Raw genomic sequence first — 23506 nt, 5'->3', positions numbered from 1 at the left:
ACACAAGGATTCATCACCAATATTTTATAGTAAATATAAATGGGATATAACCTTAAAATTGTGAAACACTATATTGTACACCTGAAACTTATATAATACTGTAAGTCAACTATATCGCAATTAAAAAAAAAAAAAAAACCTCAGAACTGTCTGACTCCAAATTCATGTTCTTTCCATTGTACCTATTGCTTCTCACTTGTATTCCTCTCCTGCCAAACATAAGAAAAAATAACTCAAATAGACTAATATACCATATGGTCCTCTTCAACAGAATGAGGAAGTAAGATTAATATGCTCATTATGAACATGTAAGAGGGGCCCTTCCAAACACAAAAATGTTTTGAAGAAATTGTCACAGTAGTTTATAGCCTAAGATCCCTGGAGGTATAGCCTAGTACAGAAATACTACTAGACAAGTAATCAGAAGACACTATCTTGTTACCTTAGACAAGTTAACCAACAAATACAGGAAAGACAACTAAAAGCTAGATATTAATTCTTATTTCAGATAAATACATTTTACATAGTTGAATGTATTAAATCATTCCATATTCATTTCCTGTTTGAAGTATTTATATCCTGTTATATTATTGTCTGAAAGGAAATCTTAGTTCTCTAATTCCATATTTTTTTTTAAAAAAGATTACATACCATAGTGCAACTTGACAATAAATGGATGATTTACTTCCACCAGTATATCCCTCTCCATCTTTGTCCGAACTCTGTCTCGAACTAAAAATTACAGAAGGGTAGAATATATTGCTCTCGTATATAATTTCAGTAGAGATCCCATCAGTAATTCACCCAACAAAAATACAGAAATATAAAACATAACTTTATAAGTGCCCAAATTTGCAGTCTATATTCCTAGACAGTAATTACCATATTCTCAGAAAGCTAACAAATTCAGTTTAGATCTAGAGATGTGTTAAGGAGATACAAAGTTATTTGGTGAATAAGCATTTATTATATATTAGTCTCCAAATTGTTCAAATGAGTTTATTGATTAAAACTGAGCACAGTGTTATTGTTATCACAGCCTGGAAGACAGTGTATATAAGTGTATGCAGGTGGCTGTGCTTTCTCAATATGCAATACCAAAACAGATAGAAAAAATAAGAATCTTGAAATAAAAGAATATAGTTTAATAAAATAAGTTCACTTTAAATAAAACATGTCACTTTTTATCCCATTAAATTTTTACTAGGGTACACTCTCACTAAATTAGGGTATATGCCAATATCAAACCTAGAAATATCACTTACCACTAGAAATCTGTAACAATTACTAATGTTAAAAGGAAACTAAATCTACTCATCTTATATAAGCAGTGCACAGCATATTTCTTAAAACAAGCTTTACCACATTCTATTTTAATAAGGTTTCCAATTTTCTACCTTTTAAAGAAGCTTTCTTTAACACCTTCATTGCATAGAGCTGTCCAGCATCAGGACCAGTCTTCTTTCTAACAAGAAAAACCTAATAGGAGAATTAAAATTAAAACAGTGAAATTCACATCCCAAGCCATTCCTGCTAAACATATACATTAGCACATACATACGGCCCTGCATTTTCTCTAATTTTATAAAGATATACCTTTCTCTATAAATTATACTTGGTTAATATTTTCTCACTTTCAGTCACTTAGTGAATCACACTCCCGTACATCCTATTGTGGAAAAGAAAATTTAAAAGAACATTTGAGAAGTTTCTGATGTAAGAGATAAATAATATAACGAAAGACAATTTGAGCTAAGGGAGCTCCTTATAAGACCCAAGCTCCTTTTTGTTACCTTAATAAGGAGCAAACAAATGTGATGACCATTAATTTGATACCTTCATTTCTACTTCCCTATTGGTCCATTTTAGAAGTTACCAGGTATTTTATTTTCTAATAAGAAATCAGGCAATTCTTATCTGTCTGCCAAGAAAAAGAATCAAGATGGCAAATATTTCAATAAAGAAATGAAAGTTAAATTATTTAAAGTTACCAAGTAAGCTTAAGTAATAATATCTCATATTTTCAAACCAGTATTATGACTCATTAAAAGCTAAGTTTTAAAAAGTCTCAGTTATGAAGATAATTATGAGTATATTACAGTTTTATGAGTTATTTATTAGCAAAGGGTTGTTTCAATTTTTTAACTATTTAGTAAAACGTGTTCACTGCCTTACCTGCCATCCTCAACTCTAACAAGTTCTATTCAAGTGTTGCTTAACTTTAAAATGTGGTCAAGTAACTAACTTGTTCACACAAAACTGCAGATGGGAGAGATTTTAACTAATTTTTTGTCTTGCCTCTTTCCTAAGGTAGAGCTTAAAACCCTTTAATCCAAATATTTTATGTGATAATTATGTATCAGCCAACTGGGCAGGTGAGGGGGTGGAATCTTTACTTCATTTAATCTCTGCTTCTCCTATTCTTTATATCAGACCTAAACTCAAGGACCATTTCAGGTTTACAGTTTTCATACTCATCTAGTGTAGTGCTTCTCACACTTTCTGTGTAGACCAACCAGTCTTTTTTCCCCCTTTTCTCCAAGTCCATTGCAGACCATACTTCTATAAAATATAATCAAAATGAATTATTTAGAAAATTGAAATTTAAATGTCATAAAATACAATCCCTTTTTATACTAATTGATTCTACACATAAAATTACTTTGTCAAATTTCTGTAAAAGTTGCTAAATGCTTACTCTCAGTTTTTGAACATGTCTTACAGTAAGCCAGTAACAGTTCATACCACACTTGGAGTAGACTAATCAAGAGAATTCACATATTAACAGATGGCTGGGTTTTGCAACATAAAACTATCTTTGGAGAAAAGAAAAGTTCAGGGCTTGAACCAAATCATAAAATTGCATATCACCATAAACATTTCTGTACTGAAAGAACTAACAAAGCTACTATCCTATGTTACTTTCATGTCTAATATCTACTCTGAACTCCAACAAGATCTCCCCAAACAATGTAGAACCCCAAGGAAGTGTGCATTGCCACAGAAGATTTCAGTAGCTTCATTCCATGGAGTTATTTTTAGTGCATTTAAACTTGGAGAGGATAGTCCTAAAAATCCATGATTTTTCACTGATGAAAATAGTAAGCAATGGAACAGAATGTCAAATTTAACACACCTATAGCCTACCCTCGGTCTCCTTTATAATGAAGATTCACTAGAAAATAAAATTAGTATTTTATAAATGAACAGTGCTAAATCAGGCTTTTTAATCACAGAAGAATATATTCAATCTGGGATAGAGAGAATACAAACACAAACTAGATTACCATGGGGTTCTAAATGTCATATAAAACTTATTGAGTGAGCTAAAGAAGCTATGACCCCAGATGCACATTTTCTTACCTGTATTTTTCAAGTTTTCTGCTGTTGGCAAACAAGTGGACTTGTACGTATTTGTATAGATGATTTCAGTCTATATCAGTTTTTTAAACAGCAGGTTAAATTAATTGCCATAACACACACACACACACACACACACACACACACACACGTTTCAAAGCTAAGCAAATGGCATTAACCCTAAGCACCAGACTTAAAGTTTTCATTCAGTTTTACTGACATGGGCAAATAAAGGTAGATAAACAGTTTCCTCTTTCCTAATCAATATCATGTGACCAAGATGTTGACAACAAAGGAGTCAAGTCATTTCGTGAGTGTTGACTACACCACAAGTAAGAGAACTACCTTTCTCAGTCTCTTCCAAGAAAGCAATTCTCAATATTTTTGGTCTCAAGAATTCTTTTACTTTGCTGTACAGTAGAAACTAACATAACATTGTAAAGCAGCTATACTCCAATAAATATTAAAAAAATAAAAATAAAAACCTTAAAGATGATAAACGTAATAAAAAAAAGAATTCTTTTACAATCCTAAAAATTACTGATGACTCTAAAGTACTTTTGTTTTTGTGGGTTTTATCTATTGATATTTACTATATTAAAAATTAAAACAGAAAAAAATTAACTATGTATTAATTCATTAAAAATAATAAATACCTGTTATATGTGAATATAAATATTTTTATACAGATAACTATATTTTTTCCAAAACAAAAAAATCAATGAGAAGATTGACACTGATCTACATTTTTGCAAGTCTCTAATATCTGGCTTAACAGAAGACAGTTGGATTCTCATATCTGCTTCTACATTCAATCTGTTGCAATTAAGTTATTTTGCTTAAATTATAAGAAGAAAATCAGGCCTCACACAGATATGTATTTGGAAAAGGGAGTACTATTTTAATAGCCTTTCCATATAATTGTAGTTATTCTTTTTTGATACGACACAAGAATTTGACAAGTGGCAGTTTCTTAAAGATTAGCTGCAATGAAAAATCTGAAACCACATCAATTAACTGTCCATATTCTTTTATATAATAATCCATGATCTACCTGACACTTTGAATGGATTTTGTACTGATGTCTGATTTGATAACATCATGTGTTTGGTCAACTCAAAAACATTGGGTCACTGAGTTATTCAGATCTTCCAAATGTTGACAGTAGCAATCTCATCAGGAAAGTCTTTTGAGTATTGAGAACAGTTGAGCCTACAGTGGCAAATAAAAATTTTCCAAAATTCTAATTTTTTGCTTCAAAGCTCGAATTTTATCATTGACAAAAATATTATCAGTTGTTTTCCATGAAATAACAGGTTCGCTCCATTCATTTTTGAGAAAACATCTACCAAATACCCAAGTCTAAGTAACCATAGTTTGTCGATCATTCTTTCAAGTAAAAATGCTTTTCCATGAAAAAAGTGTCTAATTTAGCTCACAACTCAAAAAATTACAAAAGTGCTCTGTCTTGAGACAATCATACTTTTGGTATGCAGCTAAAGTACTTTGTGTACTTCTCAATTTCATCACACAATATTAAGAAGATGTGTACTCAAGGGTTGATACTTGATAAATTTAATCACTGTTAAAACCTCATCGAGGACATTCTTAAGTAAAACACATTTTTTTAACTGTAAGTGGGTGACAGTGAAGAATATGATTACTGATGTAGTTTAAAATCACTTCCTTGACTGTGCCAAAGTGCCAAAAGTTTTACGAATAATATCTTAGTATTATAAAACAGTCTTGACCTTGAGAACCCCCTGAAAGTGTCCTGTGGATATCCAGGGGTAGTAGACCCCACTTTGAGAACCACTGTTCTAGAACACAGCCTTTAGTGGAGTTGAAAAGAATGGAATACAGAGGGTAAAAAGAGACAATTAAAGAAGAAAGAAAAACCCAAAGCACAAAGCAGCCACTTTTCCCCTATCTCTTAAAACACTCACTAGTATCTCAATATGGCATCTAATAGAAGCCATCATTCACAGTCTAGAGATATAACTGTTTATTTGTTCATTACCTGATTTGTTCTTTTCAGGTCTAATGAGTGAACTTTCCTAGGACAAGAAAACATCATGTCACTCTGCTCTCTTCCCATCATCAACTACAGAAGAAGCTGCATGACTTCAAACTACTGTTTCTAAAAACATCTATTTCCTGATCAGAGAGGTTTCTTTTCAGTCACTCTAATCCAATTCTCAGAAATTGTTCAGAAGAGAAATGAATGAGTGAATTACTCCAATATACTTTTCTCTCTGTCATATGGACTTTTATATTTTCCGTTAAGAAGTGTTTGCTGAAGTGAACTGCAGAACTGCACAGCTTTAACACTGATTGAAGAGAAAGGACCATTTGCAAGAAATTTTAAGTTGTAAACATATATTTTTAAAACTATCTCTTGATAGCTAATCAATTACTAAGGAGGGCAAGGGTTTGATATTTTCAAAAATCCATTTTTAAGTGCTATATTTAAAGGCTTTACTATCACAAAAGCAAAAATAATATGAAGCATGAATGTTAAAATGTATGTATGCTTTGTGTAAATGATTTGACATGTGAAATATACGAAAGGCTAGTCTGACAATGTCAAACATGTTTTCAAGTGTTTTATTTTATTGTGTTTTAAAATAAGTAATGTAAGTTGTTTGGTATACTTCATTTAAATTCACACATTACTTGATGTGCTTAGTACAGAATTTTATATGCATCTTTTATGATAATGCATGCTTCTTTAAAGTACAATTTTACAACTGATTTTCGTAGGATTTTCCCGATTAAATAGACTATATAGATGTTCAATGTCACAAAGCGTTATATAGGTTAAAATTCCATTTATTGCATTTTAACAATGGGACTTTCACAGAAAAACTTATAAATAAGACTGCAGCCCAAAGTTTCTTGGAATTGCTCCTACACTTATCTGATTCACAGCCTTGGCCAAATTCCTGAATAGGTTCAGCATATAACAAGTCCCACCCACACAATGCCTACGCAAATGACATAATACTGACAAGCAAGTATGTTCACATCCTAGGAAGAAAAAAATAAGCCACCTCCTTAATATTTCTTTGGTTGATGAACTGCACAAGGATCACTATTCTGTATTTTAGTATTAGGAATTTTTTAAAGGCTTCTATGATATCCTTGTTAAACCAAAGTTCCTGTACAAAGCTGAGTGTTCCCTGATTTTTTTAAGGACTGCATTGACAACTTGTCAGCGTGTTGCTATAATTAATGTGAAGATGTTACTGAAGACATTTCATTATGTTATACTGTATTTTCTTCATGAAGCCCCATAAGAAAAATTTCTCTGGTCTGTTTGATCTGTTTCTTAAAGATACTGTCAATAATCATACAATTAAATGTTTCAGCCTCTTTATAATGGCTGCCAAAATATTTGTCTTCACTTTTGCCCCATTTCTAGGCCCTTATACCATGCATCTGTGAACAACAGAGTTTATTCCTGGCTTCATCTCATCTTTCCTGCTCCAATTTTTCTGCTTCCATCATCTTCCCCACTTATTTTAAATTTTATTTTATTTAGTATTCATCTATGAAAGCCTTAAATCCTTTCTGGAACAAAGCTGGATATAAATAAATACACATATGAATAAATTTACATATATCAAATGACAAAACAAATACTTTTAATGGCTTGAAATGATTGCCTGGTGATATTTTATTTGAGTCGCTATGTAAGCATTTATATATTGGGGATGTAAAAGAACTTCATCTCTGTTCTAAAATTAACATCATAAAATATAATGTAAAATATTTGTTTATATACTGTACTTCTAGTAACTTTAAAAAATAAAGGTGTTCAAAATGCACATGCCTACTCTACAGGTCAGTTATATAAATACACCCCCCACACATACAATCTATTGAAAGCTCCTTCTAGTTTTACTCTCCCTAGCACAACTATTCAAGTCCTATCTCCTTGTCATCATATACCTCCTGTACCAATTCACTGCCAAACCATAATCCACCTTAGCTTGTACTTTTTGTGTCCTGAAAATGTTTCTCTATATTTTACATGTTGTATTCTATACCACACAGGTATCAGATTACTTTAAGACAATTATGTCTACTTTATATTAACCAATGTTGTTTTTTAAAGTGTTATACACAAACCAAGTGTTCAATAAATGTCTTTCTTTTATAATGTTTCAGAGCATAATAAATAAGCAATGCTCAACTTCCTTACTTTCCCCTTTGAAACTAAATCTCAGCCACCCTGAAATTAGTAGTTTCTCATTAACTTCCTCCCCTTAAATTGCCACTGTTGCTGTTTCCTAAAGGCTGTTACTTAATATGTGTATGCAATACTTTTCATGTCTTAGATGTTAGGTATACAAAAGTCAGGAACCAGACCTACATACATCTTTTCCAAGAATCATATACCATTAAGCCCTTAATAACCAATTTTAATAATGAGTGTCAGAGTTTATCTTCCTCAATTTTGCTTTTTCCCTTGAAATTTAAGCCCTTTGAAGGCAGGAGTTTCACATAATCCATATATCACCCAGTACTTACCATAGCTGTGCTTTACACACATATTTGCTTTAAAAGATGATAGATTAATTTATGTATTCAGTACATGAATTGATACATACATTCTGGCTTCTGTGATAGAGCTAAGGAATACAGATGAAATCACCAAGAAAGAAAGCTAAGGTCATGCCAGCATGTGAACAGAGAAACAAGATCTCTTTTACAAAATTCAAACTTTCTTGATTTAGGCAGCTAATAAATAGCATGCTATATTTTGTCCTAGAGATATCAGTGATCCCAGGGGATTAGAAAACCTTTATTATTACAGAGAAGAATAAAGAAATTGAACTAAAAATACAACAGAAATAAAAAGCAGTAAAATTAGAGCCGCCTTTGTGTGTATCCTTTGACAATTTAGAAACAGCACATTTATCAGATTTCTACCTATGTGTATACTTTTTTTGTTAAATGTTTAGAAGAAAAACAAATGGGGAAAAAGGCATCCATTACCTTTCCAAAGGATCCCTGACCAAGAACTTTGAGTAACTCAAATTGTGCAGGATCTGCTTTCTCATATCCTTCCTTAACGTGATGAGTAATAGGGATTTCTTTAACAACTCCTTCATCCTGAAAAAAGAAATCCAAGCAATACTCAAATATACTTACAACATCTTATTATTAGCTCCATTTAGAACCAGAAATCACAACAGAAATAATTTAATACCTAACTCCTTAAATCTAGCACAGAGTTTTATGGGCTACTAGCATCCCCATTTCCTGGGTTTTCTAACACATAGAGATAGAACATCACCACCACCACCCCTATTATATAATTTCATGTAAACAGAAGCATGTAAAATCTATGCTTCAGCTTCTGTTCCAACTAGGTAGAGACAGAAGTAAAACATCAACAACTAACAGAGTCTTAAGAACCTCAATGGAGTATGACTTATGAGGTAGATGCAGAGAAAGTCAAGAGAGAGATAAAACCTTGTAAATTGTGGGACATGACAAAAAATGTGAACCTCAAGAGTTCTTTTAAATAGTATTTCACTATACCATTTTAAGTAGTCAGTAATATATGAATATTTAAATGTCCAGCTAGCCATATCAATGAAAAAGAAACTAGCCTAGACAAACAAAATCTGCAAAGCCCAAAAATATGTTTCCAGGCCATGAGCCTACTTTTATTGAAACTTTATATATAAATTATATGCCAGATTTACTACCACCTGGGTCAGGCAGAAGGAAGTCACCTTGGAAGTGTTTCTGCTCCTTCATATAGGACTCTATATCAAGACTACGCTCAGGTGAACTGTAATTCTAGTCCCTAGCACAGTAGCTAGGATGAAAAAAAACCCCTCAAATGTATTATATATCACAAAATAACAAAAGCTGGGATATATTATCCAACCTTCTGACACTATAGGGGAGAAAACTGAGACACACAGAGTTTAAGTTCACATGACTAGTTAATCATGATGTCTAGAAGTCTTGGTAGCTTTCCATTATATCATATCAATTCTGGTCTGGATGGCAAGAATGTTCCCAATCCATTCACCCTTTAATTAACTGATTAATCAATGGCGACTGTGGTCATAATGGGCAAGAGCATGGTCCCAAGTAAGGGGGCTTCATGGCAGCTAAAATAACTGCCATGTTACATAAGTAGTCAGACATTTACTCTCAAAGAAGGGTATCCAGCAGAGGAGTTTTAGCTTTAGGTATTAAGAACCACTAATCAGTCAGAAATGAAGTATCTGTTCTGAAAATATGTCCATGGATGTTTCTTATACATCAAAAGAGTATTTCACTGGACTCTTTTTTTTTTATTTAACATCTTTATTGGAGTATAATTGCTTTACAATGGTGTGTTAGTTTCTGCTTTATATCAAAGTGAATCAGTTATACATATACATATGTTCCCATATCTCCTCCCTCTTGCGTCTCCCTCCCTCCCACCCTCTCTATCCCACCCCTCTAGGTGGTCACAAAACACCGAGCTGATCTCCCTGTGCTATGCGGCTGCTTCCCACTAGCTATCTATTTTATGTTTGGTAGTGTATATATGTCCATGCCACTCTCTCACTTTGTCACAGCTTTCCCTTCCCCCTCCCCATATCCTCAAGTCCATTCTCTAGTAGGTCTGTGTCTTTATTCCTGTCTTACCCCTAGGTTCTTCATGACTTTTTTTTTCTTAGATTCCATATATATGTGTTAGCATACGGTATTTGTTTTTCTCTTTCTGACTTACTTCACTCTGTATGACAGACTCTAGGTTCATCCACCTCACTACAAATAACAATTTCATTTCTTTTTATGGCTGAGTAATATTCCATTGTGTATATGTGCCACATCTTCTTTATCCATTCATCTGATGATGGACACTTAGGTTGCTTCCATCTCCTGGCTATTGTAAATAGAGCTGCAATGAACATTTTGGTACACAACTCTTTTTGAAATATGGTTTTCTCAGGGTATATGCCCAGTAGTGGGATTGCTGGGTCATATGGTAGTTCTATTTGTAGTTTTGTAAGGAACCTCCATACTGTTCTCCATAGTGGCTGTACCAATACACATTCCCACCAGCAGTGCAAGAGTGTTCCCTTTTCTCCACACCCTCTCCAGCATTTATTGTTTCTAGATTTTTTGATGATGGCCATTCTGACCGGTGTGAGATGATATCTCTTTGTAGTTTTGATTTGCATTTCTCTAATGATTAATGATGTGGAGCATTCTTTCATGTGTTTGTTGGCAATCTGTATATCTTCTTTGGAGAAATATCTATTTAGGTCTTCTGCCCATTTTTGGATTGGGTTGCTTTTTTTTTGTTATTGAGCTGCATGAGCTGCTTGTAAATTTTGGAGATTAATCCTTTGTCAGTTGCTTCATTTGCAAATATTTTCTCCCATTCTGAGGGTTTCACTGGACTCTTTTAAATAGCTATGAGAGTGAGTTTCCCCTTTTCAAGGCGTCTTTTTTGTAAAAAGTCAAGGACCTTTTTTAATGCACATACATATGTTCTGTAGCTGACATTTTGGAATTATATTAAAGTATGGCATATCTTTATGCACTTTTGCAATACATGTACATCAAAAGCAACGTCAAATTGTATACTCTTATTAATATTATTTTAACTGATTTTATACCACATATTATGAATGTAGTAATAGTCTTCAAAGAATGGTATATAACAAAAGCATACTGGAAGTTTTCTCCAGTGTAAAGAACACTGACGGAAGAGTCACAGCCTAATTTTTCCTCCTAGTTCTCCCATGCATAAGCTAAGCAGCCTTGGCCAAATCACAAACTACTCTACTTCAGTGTTCTCACATGACAAACAGATTATGTTAGACTGTTCTTTAAAGTCCCCTTCAAGTCTGTGATATTATATTGAACACAATATAATATTTTTATGTTTAAGAAGGCACTTCAGTTTCTGCCACATTTAAGATCATCATTATAAACATGGGTCATGACATCGGTTTTTAAAAACATTCAGAGCTAGGAAACAACTGTACTCTATCCTACTTAGTTTCACCAAACCTAAGCAAGTCTTCAAAAGGAAATGTCTGCTCAATGCCTCTTCTAATTAAAATCCACATATGCCCATCTTTTAAAAATGCAATATCTCTTTCAATTTTCAGCAGCATTACACTATAAAATTTCAAACATGAAAATGCTATAAGAGAAGACATCTTTTTCCAGCAGACAGCCAGCAAAGAATATTGTTACACTGTGTCCTAACAACTTATTACCTTGTCTTTCTCTCCCACTAGACAGGTAAGCAACCTGTATCCAAGTAATATCACATTCATGTCTGCATTCATAATGCTTAGCACAATATTTGTTTGACCTTATGGGAGCAGACAGCCAAAAAAATCCAACCAATTTCATAAAAAGGGAATGAAGAGAAACTTATTTTCTAAAATAAAGATTTGTAACAGTAAAATTAATCAATAAGAAACTTCAAAATTATTTTTAAATACCTTTTTAAATAACAGAAAAATATGTATGAATAATTTATTTTTAAACATATAAAGGTAATAGGGAAACAGGAGATTCATTCTGAATAATGGAATTATGTCAATTTTGAATATAACTGACTTTGTGATGACAATATATCTAAATTGAATAATATAAGCATTTTTCCTTAGATATGAGGAATATAAATAAACATTTTTCCAGATAATTCATGATTTGGCCACGCCACATGGCATGCAGGAACTTATTTACCCAACCAGGGATCAAACCCGCACTCCCTGCAGTGGAAGTGCAGACTCCTAACCACTGGACCACCATGGAATTCCTCATGATCAGTATTTTTATTACACTGTGTTGTACTCAACACAAATGAAGGGTATAATGACCCCAGAATCTGCACTTTTAAAAAAATGCTGATATTAACTTACTGATTGCTCATCTGCCTGTTATAGATATATGTTCCTAGACAAACAACTATATGTATATTACTAAATTATAGATAGTTTGCCTTTAAGTAGACAGTTGTTTACAATGCTCTAGTTTCAAAAAAATCACTTATAAAATATTCATTCAATATGCATGTTTGGTTCCCACCCTCAGAGATTATGGTTCATTAGAATTAGGATGGGGTGGGGGGAAGGAGTCAAGATGGCAGAATAGGAGGAGACAGAATTCATCTCTCCTGTCAAGTGCATAAAGAATACATCCACAAATGGAACAATTCTCATAAAGCACCGGATAAACATTAGTGGAAGACTTCAGACACCTAAAAGGACAAGAAAAACCCCCTTGCAATGGGGTAGGATGAAAGAAAGAAAAAAAGTAAAGGGGACTCAGGAAGGTGAAGTTCTTGTTGTTGTTTTAATTTTTTTTTAATATATATTTTTCTATTTTTACTTTGATTTTTTTTGTTGTTTTGTGTTTTTTTCTTGTATTTAGCCCTTTTTTCCATTTTTGATCATTTTTATGTGTTTTATGTTTCTTTGCTTTTTTTGATGTTTGCTTTCTGTTCTTATTCTGCTTTTCTTCTTTTTTTTTCCTAGTTTAGCCTTTATTGACTGCTTTCATTTTTGAGTTATTTTGTTTGTTCTCGTTTTATGTTTTCTTGGGGTTTTTGGTGTGTTTCTTTGTTTCTCTTTGTTTGCTTTTGTTTTAATCAATTGTCTTGGGTTTGGTTTGTATGTTTGTTTTCTTTCTTTTCCTGTGTTGTTGTTGTTGCAGTTTTTTGGGTTTTGTTTCTGCTATTTGCATTGGGTTTTGTCTGTCTGTTGGTTTTCTTTTCCCTTTTTTTCTTTTTTCTCTGGCCACAATGCGCTGCTTGCAGGCTCTTCATTCTCTGGCCAAGGGTCAGGGCTGGGCCTCCTGGGTGGGAGTACTGAGTCCAGGATGCTACATCACCAGAGGATTCCCAGGCCCAGGGAATATTAAAGTACCGTGTTTTTTTTTGTTTTTTGTTTTTGCAGTACACGGGCCTCTCACTGCTGTGGCCTCTCCCATCGCGGAGCACAGGCTCCGGACGCGCAGGCTCAGCGGCCATGGCTCACAGGTGCAGCCGCTCCGTGGCATGTGGTATCTTTGCAGACCGGGGCACGAACCCGTGTCCCCTGCATCAGCAGGCAGACTCTCAACCACTGCACCACCAGGGAAGCCCCAGGCCCAGGGAATATTAATTGGTGTGTGTTCTCCTGGAGGTATCCATCTCGACACCAAGCCCTGACTCCGCCCAACTGCCTGCAGGCTTTACTGCTTGACACCTCATGCCAAACAACCAGCAACAGAGGAACACAGCCAAACCCATCAGCAGACAGGCTCCTAAAATCGTACTAAGCTCACAGACACCCCAAAACACACTAACTGTTGGGGCCCTGCCTATCAGAGGGAAAAGACTCAGCTACACCCACCAAAGCACAGGCACCAGTCCCTCCCACCAGGAAGCCTACACAAACCCCTGCACAACCTCACCCACCAGGGGGCAGATAACAGAAGCGAAATGAACTACGACCCTGGAGCCTGCGGAAAGCAGACCATGAACACAGTAAGTCAGACAAAATGACAGAGAAATATGCTGCAGACAAAGAAGCAAGGTAAAATCCCACAAGACCAAATAATGAAGAGGAAAGAGGCAATCTACTTGACAAAGAATTCAGAGTAATGACAGTAAAGATGATACAAGATCGTGAAAATAAAATGGAGGTATGGATCAAGAAGATACAAGAAATGTTTAACAAGGACCTAGAGGAGTAAGAACAAACAATCAGTGATCAACAACACAATAAATGAAATGAAAAATACACTAGAAGGAATAAACAGCAGAATAACTAAGGCAGAAGAAGAGATAAGTGAGCTGGAAGACAGAATGGTGGAAATAACTGCCATGGAGAAGAATAAAGAAAAAAGAAAGAAAAAGAAACGAGGAACGTCTTAGAGACAGCACTGAATGCACCAACATCTGAATTATACGGGTCCCAGAAGAAGAAGCAGAAGAGAAAGTGTCTGAGAAAATATTTCAAGAGATTATAGTCAAAAACTTCCCTGAAATGGGAAAAGAAATAGTCACCCAGGTCCAGGAAGCACAGAGATTCCCATACAGGATAAAACCAAGGAGAAACATGCCAACACATATTAATCAAACTAACAAAATTAAATACAAAGAAAAAACATTAAAAGCAGTAAGGGTAAAGCAACAAATAACACACATGGGAATCCCCATAAGGATACAAGCTGATTTTTCAGCAAGAACTATGCAGCCAGAAGTGAGTGGCAGGATATATTTAACGTGATAAAAGGGAAAAACCTATAACCAAGATAACTCTACCAGTAAGGATCTCATTCACATTCGATGGAGAAATCAAAAGCTTCACAGACAACCACAAGCTAACAGAATTCAACACAACCAATCCAGCTTTACAACAAATGCTAAAGAAACTTCTCTAGGCGGGAAGTACAAGAGAAGAAAATGACCTACCAAAACAAACCTAAAGCAACGAACCTAAAGAGCTAACACCTATCTTTCTCAAACTCTTCCAAACAATTGCAGAGGGAGGAGCACTCCCAAGCTCATTCTACAAGGCCACTATCACCCTGATACCAAAACCAGAAAAAGATATCACAAAAAAGAAAATTACAGGCCAATATCACTGATGAACATATATGAAAAAATCCTCAATAAAATACTAGCAAATTGGATCGAGGGGAAGATGGCAGAAGAGTAAGATGTGGAGATCACCTTCCTCCCCACAGATACATCAGAAATACATCTACACGTGGAATAACTCCTACAGAACACATACTGAATGCTGGCAGAAGATCTCAGACCTCCCAAAAGGCAAGAAACTCCCCACATACCTGGGTAGGGCAAAAGAAAAAAAAACAGAGACAAAAGAATAGGGACAGGACCTGCACCAGTGGGAGGGAGCTGTGAAGGAGGAAAGGTTTCCACACACAAGAAGCCCCTTCACGGGCAGAGACTGCGGGTGGTGGAGGGGGGAAGCTTCGGCACTGTGGAGGAGAGCACAGCAACAGGGGTGCAGAGGGCAAAGTGGAGAGACTTCCGCACAGAGGATCGGTGCTGACCAGCACTCACCAGCACTATAGGCTTGCCTGCTCACCCACCGGGATGGGCGGGGCTAGGAGCTGAGGCTCGGGCTTCGGTCAGAGCGCAGGGAGACGACTGGCAGCGAGAACACAGCATGAAGGGGTTAGTGCACCACGGCTAGCCAGGAGGGAGTCCAGGAAAAAGTCTAGACCTGCAAATGAGTCAAGAGACTTTTTCTTCCCTCTTTGTTTCCTGGTGCGCGAGGAGAGGGGTTAAGAGCACTGCTTAAAGGAGCTCCAGAGATGGGCGCCAGCCATGGCTAACAGCGTGGACCCCAGAGACGGGCATGAGACGTTAAGGCTCCTGCTACTGCCACCAAGAAGTCTGTGTGCAAGCACGGGTCACTCTCCACACCTCCCTTCCGGGGAGCCTGTGCAACCCGCCTCTGCCAGGGTCCCGGGATACAGGGACAACTTCACCGGGAGAACACACGGCGCGCCTCACGCTGGGGCAAAGTCACGCTGGCCTTTGCCACCGTAGGCTTGTCCCGCACTCCATACCCCTCCCTCCGCCCGGCCGGAGTGAGCCGGATCCCCTGAATCAGTGGCTCCTTTAACCCCGTCCTGTCTGAGCGAAGAACAGACACCCTCAGGTGACCTACAAGCAGAGGCGGGGCCAAATCCAAAGCTGAGCCCCAGGAGCTGTGCGAACAAAGAAGAGAAAGGGAAATCTCTCCCAGCAGCCTCAGGAGCAGCGGATGAAATCTCCACAAACAACTTGATGTACCCTGCATCTGTGGAATACCTGAGTAGACAACGAATCATCCCAAATAGAGGAGGTGGACTTTGGGAGCAAGATTTATTATTTTAGCCCCTTTTCCTCTTTTTCTGAGTGTGTATGTGTATGCGGCTGTGTGAGATTTTGTCTGTATAGCTTTGTTTTCACCATTTGTCCTAGGGTTCTATCCATCTGTTTTTTCTTTTTTTTAACTTTTTAAAAAATCATTTTTCTTAATCATATTTTTTTTATTTTAATCACTTTATTTTATTTCACCTTACTTTATTTTATTTTCTTTTATCCTCTTTGTTTCTTTCTTTTTATTTGTTCGCACTTTTATTTTGAGCCATGTGGATGAAAGGCTCTTGGTGCTGCAGCCAGGAGTCAGTTCTGTGCCTCTGAGTTGGGAGAGCCAACTTCAGGACACTGGTCCACAAGAGACCTCCCAGCTCCACGTAATATCAAACAGCAAAAATCTCCCAGACATCTCTATCTCAACACCAACACCCAGCTTCATTCAATGACCAGCAAGCTACAGTGCTGGACACCCTATGCCAAACAACTAGCAAGACAGGAACACAACCCCATCCATTAGCAGAGAGGCTGCCTAAAATCATAGTAAGTCCAGAGACACCCAAAAACGCACCACCAGACGTGGAACTGCCCACCATCAACCACCAGAACACTGGCACTACTCCCCTCCACCAGGAAGTCTAAACAACACACTGAACCAACATTAGCCACTGGGGACAGACACCAAAAAACAATGTAAACTAAGAACCTGCAGCCTGCAAAAAGGGGAACCCAAACACAGTAAGATAAGCAAAATGAGAAGACAGAAAAACAAACAGCAGATGAAGGAACAAGATAAAAACCCACCAGACCTAACAAAGGAAGAGCAAATAGGCAGTGTACCTGAAAAAGTATTCAGAATAATGATAGTAAAGATGATCCAAAATCTTGTAAATAAAATAGAGAAAATGCAAGAAAAATTTAACAAGGACCTAGAAGAACTAAAGATGAAACATGCAATGATGAACAACACAATAAATGAAATTAAAAATACTCTAGAAAGGATCAATAGAAGAATAACTGAGACAGAAGAACAGATAAGTGACCTGGAAGATAAAATATTGGAAATAACTACTGCAGAGCAGATGAAATAAAAAACAATGAAAAGAATTGAGGACAGGTACAGAGACTTCTGGGAGAACATTAAACGCAACAACATTCGAATTATAGGGGTTCCAAAAGAAGAAGAGAAGAAGAAAGGGACTGAGAAAATATTTGAAGAGATTATAGTTGAAAACTTCCCTAATATGGGAAAGGAAATAGTTAATCAAGTCCAGGAAGCACAGAGAGCCCCAGACAGGATAAATCCAAGGAGAAACACACAAAGACACATATTAATCAAACTTTCAAAAATTAAATACAAAGAAAACATACTAAAAGCAGGAAGGGAAAAACACCAAATAACACACAAGGGAATCCGCACAAGGTTAACAGCTGATCTTTCAGGAGAAACTCTGTAAACCAGAAGGGAGTGGCAGGACATATTTAAAGTGATGAAGGAGAAAAACCTACAACCAAGATTACCCTACCCAGCAAGGATCTCATTCAGATTTGATGGAGAAATTAAAACATTTACAGACAAGCAAAAGTAGAGAGAGTTCAGCACCACCAAACCAGCTTTACAACAAATGCTAAAGGAACTTCTCTAGTCAAGAAAGACAAGAGAAGGAAAAGACCTACAATAACAAACCCAAAACAATTAAGAAAATGGGAATAGGAACATACATATCAATTATTACCTTAAAAGTAAATGGATTAAATGCTCCCACCAAAACACACACACTGCCTGAATGGATATAAAAACAAGACCCATATATATGCTGTCTACAAGACACCCACTTCAGACCTACGGACACATACAGACTGAAAGTGAGGAGATGGAAGAAGATATTCAATGCAAATGGAAATCAGAAGAAAGCTGGAGTAGCAATTCTCATATCAGAAAAAATAGACTTTAAAATACAGACTATTACAAGAGACAAAGAAGGACACTACATAATGATCAAGAGATCGATCCAAAGCGAATATATAACAATTGTATCTATTTATGGATGCAACACAGGAGCACCTCAATACATAAGGCAAATAGTAACAGCCATAAAAGGGGAAATTGACAGTGATACATTCATACTAGGGGCCTTTAACACCCCACTTTCACCAATGGACAGATCATCCAAAATGAAAATAAATAAGGAAACACAAGCTTTAAATGATACATTAAACAAGATGGACTTAATTGATATTTATAGGACATTCCATCCAAAAACAACAGAATACACATTTTTCTCAAGTGCTCATGGAACATTCTCCAGGATAGATCATATACATCATATCTTGGGTCACAAATCAAACCTTGGTAAATTTAAGAAAATTGAAATTTTATCAAGTATCTTTCCTGACCACAACGCTATAAGACTAGATATCAATTACACGAAAAGATCTGTAAAAACACAAACACATGGAGGCTAAACAATACACTACTTAATAACGAAGTGATCACTGAAGAAATCAAAGAGTAAACCAAAAAATACCTAGAAACAAAAGACAATGGAGACACAACGACCCAAAACCTATGGGATGCAGCAAAAGCAGTTCTAAGAGGGAAGCTTATAGCAGTACAATCCTACATTAAGAAACAGGAAACATTTCGAATAAACAACCTAACCTTGTACCTAAAGCAATTAGAGAAAGAAGAACAAAAAAACCCCAAAGTTAGCAGAAGAAAATAAATCATAATCTCAGAACTGAAATAAATGAAAAAGAAATGAAGGAAACAATAGCAAAGATCAATAAAACTAAAAGCTGTTTCTTTGAGAAGATAAACAAAATTGATAAACCATTAGCCAGACTCATCAAGAAAAAAAGAGTGAAGACTCAAATCAATAGAACTAGAAAAGAAAAAGGAGAAGTAACAACTGAAACTGCAGAAATACAAAAGATCATGAGAGATTACTACAAGCATCTCTATGCCAATAAAATGAACATCCTGGAAGAAATGGTCAAATTCTTAGAAATGCGCAACCTGACAAGACTGTATTTCAGGAAGAAATACAAAATATGAACAGACCAATCACAAGCACTGAAATTGAAACTGTGATTAAAAATCTTCCAGCAAACAAAGGCCCAGGACCAGATGGCTTCACAGGCAAATTCAATCAAACATTTAGAGAAGAGCAAACACCTATCTTTCTCAAACTCTTCCAAAATACAGCAGAGGGAGGAACACTTCCAAACTCATTCTACGAGGCCACCATCACCCTGATAACAAAACCAGACAAGGATGTCACAAAGAAAGAAAACTACAGGCCAATATCACTGATGAACATAGATGCAAAAATCCTCAACAAAATACTAGCAAACAGAATCCAAAAGCCCATTAAAAGGATCATACACCATGATAAAGTGGGGTTTATTCCAGGAATGCAAGGATTCTTCAATATACGCAAATCAATCAATGTGATACACCATATTAACCAATTGAAGGAGAAAAACCATATGGTCATCTCAATAGATGCAGAGAAAGCTTTCGACAAAATTCAACACCCATTTATGATAAAAACCCTGCAGAAAGTAGGCACAGAGGGAACTTTCCTCAACATAATAAAGGCCATATATGACAAACCCACAGTCAATATCATCCTCAACGGTGGAAAACTGAAAGCATTTCCACTAAGATCAGGATCAAGACAAGGTTGCCCACTCTCACCACTCTTATTCAACATAGTCTTGGAAGTTGTAGCCACAACAGTCAGAGAAGAAAAGGCAATAAAAGGAATCCAAATCAGAAAAGAAGAAGTAAAGCTGTCACTGTTTGCAGATGACATATACTATACATAGAGAATCCTAAAGATGCTACCAGAAAACTACGAGATCTAATCAATGAATTTGGTAAAGTAGCAGGATACAAAATTAATGCACAGAAATATCTGGCATTCCTATACACTCATGATGAATAATCTAAAAGTGAAATCAAGAAAACACTCCCATTTACCATTGCAACAAAAAGAATAAAATATCTAGGAATAAACCTACCGAAGGAGACAAAAGACCTGTATGCAGATAATTATAAGACACTGATGAAAGAAATTAAAGGTGGCACAAATAGATGGAGAGATATACCATGTTCTTGGATTGGAAGAATCAACACTGTGAAAATGACGCTACTACCCAAAGCAATCTACAGATTCAGTGCAATCCGTATCAAACTACCACTGGCATTTTTCACGGAACTAGAACAAAAATTTCAAAATTTGTATGGAAACACAAAAGACCCCGAATAGCCAAAGCAATCTTGAGAACGAAAAACCGAGCTTAAGGAATCAGGCTCCCTTCAGACTATACTACAAAGCTACAGTAATCCAGACAGTATGGTACTGGAACAAAAACCGAAATATAGATCAATGGAACAGGATAGAAAGCCCAGAGATAAACCCATGCACATATGGTCAACTTATCTTTGATAAACGAGGCAGGAATGTACACTGGAGAAAGGACAGCCTCTTCATTAAGTGGTGCTGGGAAAACTGGACAGGTACATATAAAAGTATGAGATTAGATTACTCCCTAACACCATACACAAAAATAAGCTCAAAATGGATTAAACACCTAAATGTAAGGCCAGAAACTGTCAAACCCTTAGAGGAAAACATAGGCAGAACACTCTATGACATAAATCACAGCAAGATCCTTTTTGACCCACCTCCTAGAGAAATGGAAATAAAAACAAAAATAAACAAATGGGACCTCATGAAACTTCAAAGCTTTTGCACAGCAAACAAAACCATAAACAAGGCCAAAAGACAACCCTCAGAATGGGAGAAAATATTTTCGAATGAAGCAACTGACAAAGGATTAATCTCCAAAATTTACAAGCAGCTCATGCACCTCAATGACAAAAAAATCAAACAACCCAATCCACAAATGGGCAGAAGATCTAAATAGACATTTCTCCAAAGAAGATATACAGACTGCCAACAAACACATGAAAGAATGCTCAACACCATTAATCATCAGAGAAATGCAAATCAAAACTACAATGAGATATCTTCTCACACCAGTCAGAATGGCCATCTTCAAAAAATCTAGAAACAATAACTGCTGGAGAGGGTGTGGAGAAAAGGGAACACTCTTGCACTTCTGGTGGGAATATGAATTGGTAAGGCCACTATGGAGAATAGTATGAAGGTTCCTTAAAGAACTACAAATAGAACTACCATATGACCCAGCAATCCCAATACTGGGCCTATACCCTGAGAAAACCATAATTCAAAAAGAGTCATGTACCAAAATGTTCATTACAGCTCTATTTACAATAGCCAGGAGATGGAACTAACCTAAATGTCCATCATCAGATGAATGGATAAAGAAGATGTGGCACATATATACAATGGAATATTACTCAGCCATAAAAAGAAACGAAATTGAGCTATTTATAATGAGGTGGATAGACCTAGAGTCTGTCATACAGAGTGAAGTGAGAAAGAGAAAGACAAATACCGTATGCTAACACATATATATGGAATCTAAGAAAAAAAATGTCATGAAGAACCTAGGGGTAAGACAGGAATAAAGACACAGACGTACTAGAGAATGGACTTGAGGATATGGGGAGGGGGAAGGGTAAGCTGTGACAAAGTGAGAGAGTGGCATGGACATATATACACTACCAAACGTAAAATAGGTATCTAGTGGGAAGCAGCCGCATAGCACAGGGAGATCAGCTCAGTGCTTTGTGACCACCTAGAGGGGTGGGAAATGGAGGGTGAGAGCTAGGGAGATGCAAGAAGGAAGAGATATGGGAACATATGTATATGTATAACTGATTCACTTTGTTATAAAGCAGAAACTAACACACCATTGTAAAGCAATTATACTCCCATAAAGATGTAAAAAAAAAAGAGTGAGATAGTGTAGTACAAAAAAAAATACTAGCTCAGGAAATCCAACAACACATTAAAAGGATCATACACCATGATCAAGTGGGATTTATTCTCAGGATGCAAGGATTCTTCAACATATGCAAATTAGTCAATGTGATACACCATATTAACAAACTGAAGAATAAAATCTATATGACCATCTCAATAGATGCAGAAAAAGCTTTTAACAAAATTCAGTACCCATTTATGATAAAAACTCTAAAGAAAGTGGCCAGAGGGAACCTACCTCAACATAATAAAAGCCATATATGACTAACCCACAGCAAAAATCATTCTCAATGGTGAAAATTGTAAAGCATTTCCTCTAGTATCAGGAACAAGATGAGGATATCCAATCTCGCCACTATTACTCAACATAGCTTTGGAAGTCCCAGCCACGGCTATCAGAGAAGAAAAAGAAATAAAAGTAATCCAAACTGGAAAAGAAAAAGTGAAACTGTCACTGTTTACAGATGACATGATACTATACATGGAAAATCCTAAATATGCCACCACAAACCTACTAGAGCTAATCAATGAATTTAGTAAAGTCACAGGATACAAAATTAATACACACATATCTCCTGCATTCCTATACACTAAGAACAAAAGATCAGAAAGAGAAATTAAGGAAACAATCCCAATTACCACTGCAACAAAAAGAATAAAATACCTAGGAATAAACCTACCTAAGGAAGCAAAAGACCTGTATGCACAAAACTGTAAGATACTGATAAAAGAAATCAAAGATGACACAAACAGATTGAGAGATATACCATGCTCGTGGTTGGAAGAGTCAGTATTGTGAAAATGACTACACTACCCAAAGCAATCTACAGATTCAATGCAATCCTATCAAATTACGAACAGCATTTTTCACAGAATTAGAACAAAAATATTTACAATTTGTAATGGAAACACAAAAGACCCCGAATAGTCAAAGCAATCTTGAGAAAGGAAACCTGAGCTGGAGACATCAGGCTCCCTGACTTCAGGCTATACTATAAAACTACAGTAATCAAGACAGTATGGTACTGGCACAAAAAGGGAAATATAGATCAATGGAAAAGGACAGAAAGTCTAGAGATAAACCCATGCACCTACAGTAACCTAATCTATGACAAAGGGTGCAAGAATATACAATGGAGAAAAGACAGCCTCTTTAATAAGTGGTGCTGGGAAAACTGGACAGCTACATGTAAAAGAATGAAATTAGAATACCCCCTAACAACATACATAAAAATAAGCTCAAAATGGATTAAAGATCTAAATGTAAGGCAAGACACTATCATACTCTTAGAGGAAACACAGCAGAACACTCTTTGACATAAATTGCAGGAAGATCTTTTTTTAACCCACCTTCTAG

General features: G+C 36.1%; 1 protein-coding gene across 6 annotated transcripts in view; it reads right to left on the bottom strand.

Moving 5' to 3' along the window:
* Positions 1-23506, bottom strand: part of RPS6KA6 (ribosomal protein S6 kinase A6) — a 171950-nt gene that overhangs the window by 95250 nt on the left and 53194 nt on the right. For all 6 annotated transcript variants that reach the window (XM_070044684.1, XM_060292449.1, XM_060292448.2 and 3 more), the window contains 3 exons: positions 8365-8481; positions 1398-1479; positions 652-732 (listed from right to left, as the gene is read on the bottom strand). In XM_070044684.1, the coding sequence (XP_069900785.1) occupies positions 652-732; positions 1398-1479; positions 8365-8481 (280 nt within the window). The remainder of the gene's footprint in view (positions 1-651; positions 733-1397; positions 1480-8364; positions 8482-23506) is intronic.

The sequence above is a fragment of the Globicephala melas genome, chromosome X (genome assembly GCF_963455315.2).
Source record: "Globicephala melas chromosome X, mGloMel1.2, whole genome shotgun sequence".
Taxonomy (NCBI): domain Eukaryota; kingdom Metazoa; phylum Chordata; class Mammalia; order Artiodactyla; family Delphinidae; genus Globicephala; species Globicephala melas.
The sequence above is the reverse complement of the archived record's forward strand: the minus strand, read 5'-3'. Positions and strand labels throughout refer to the sequence as shown.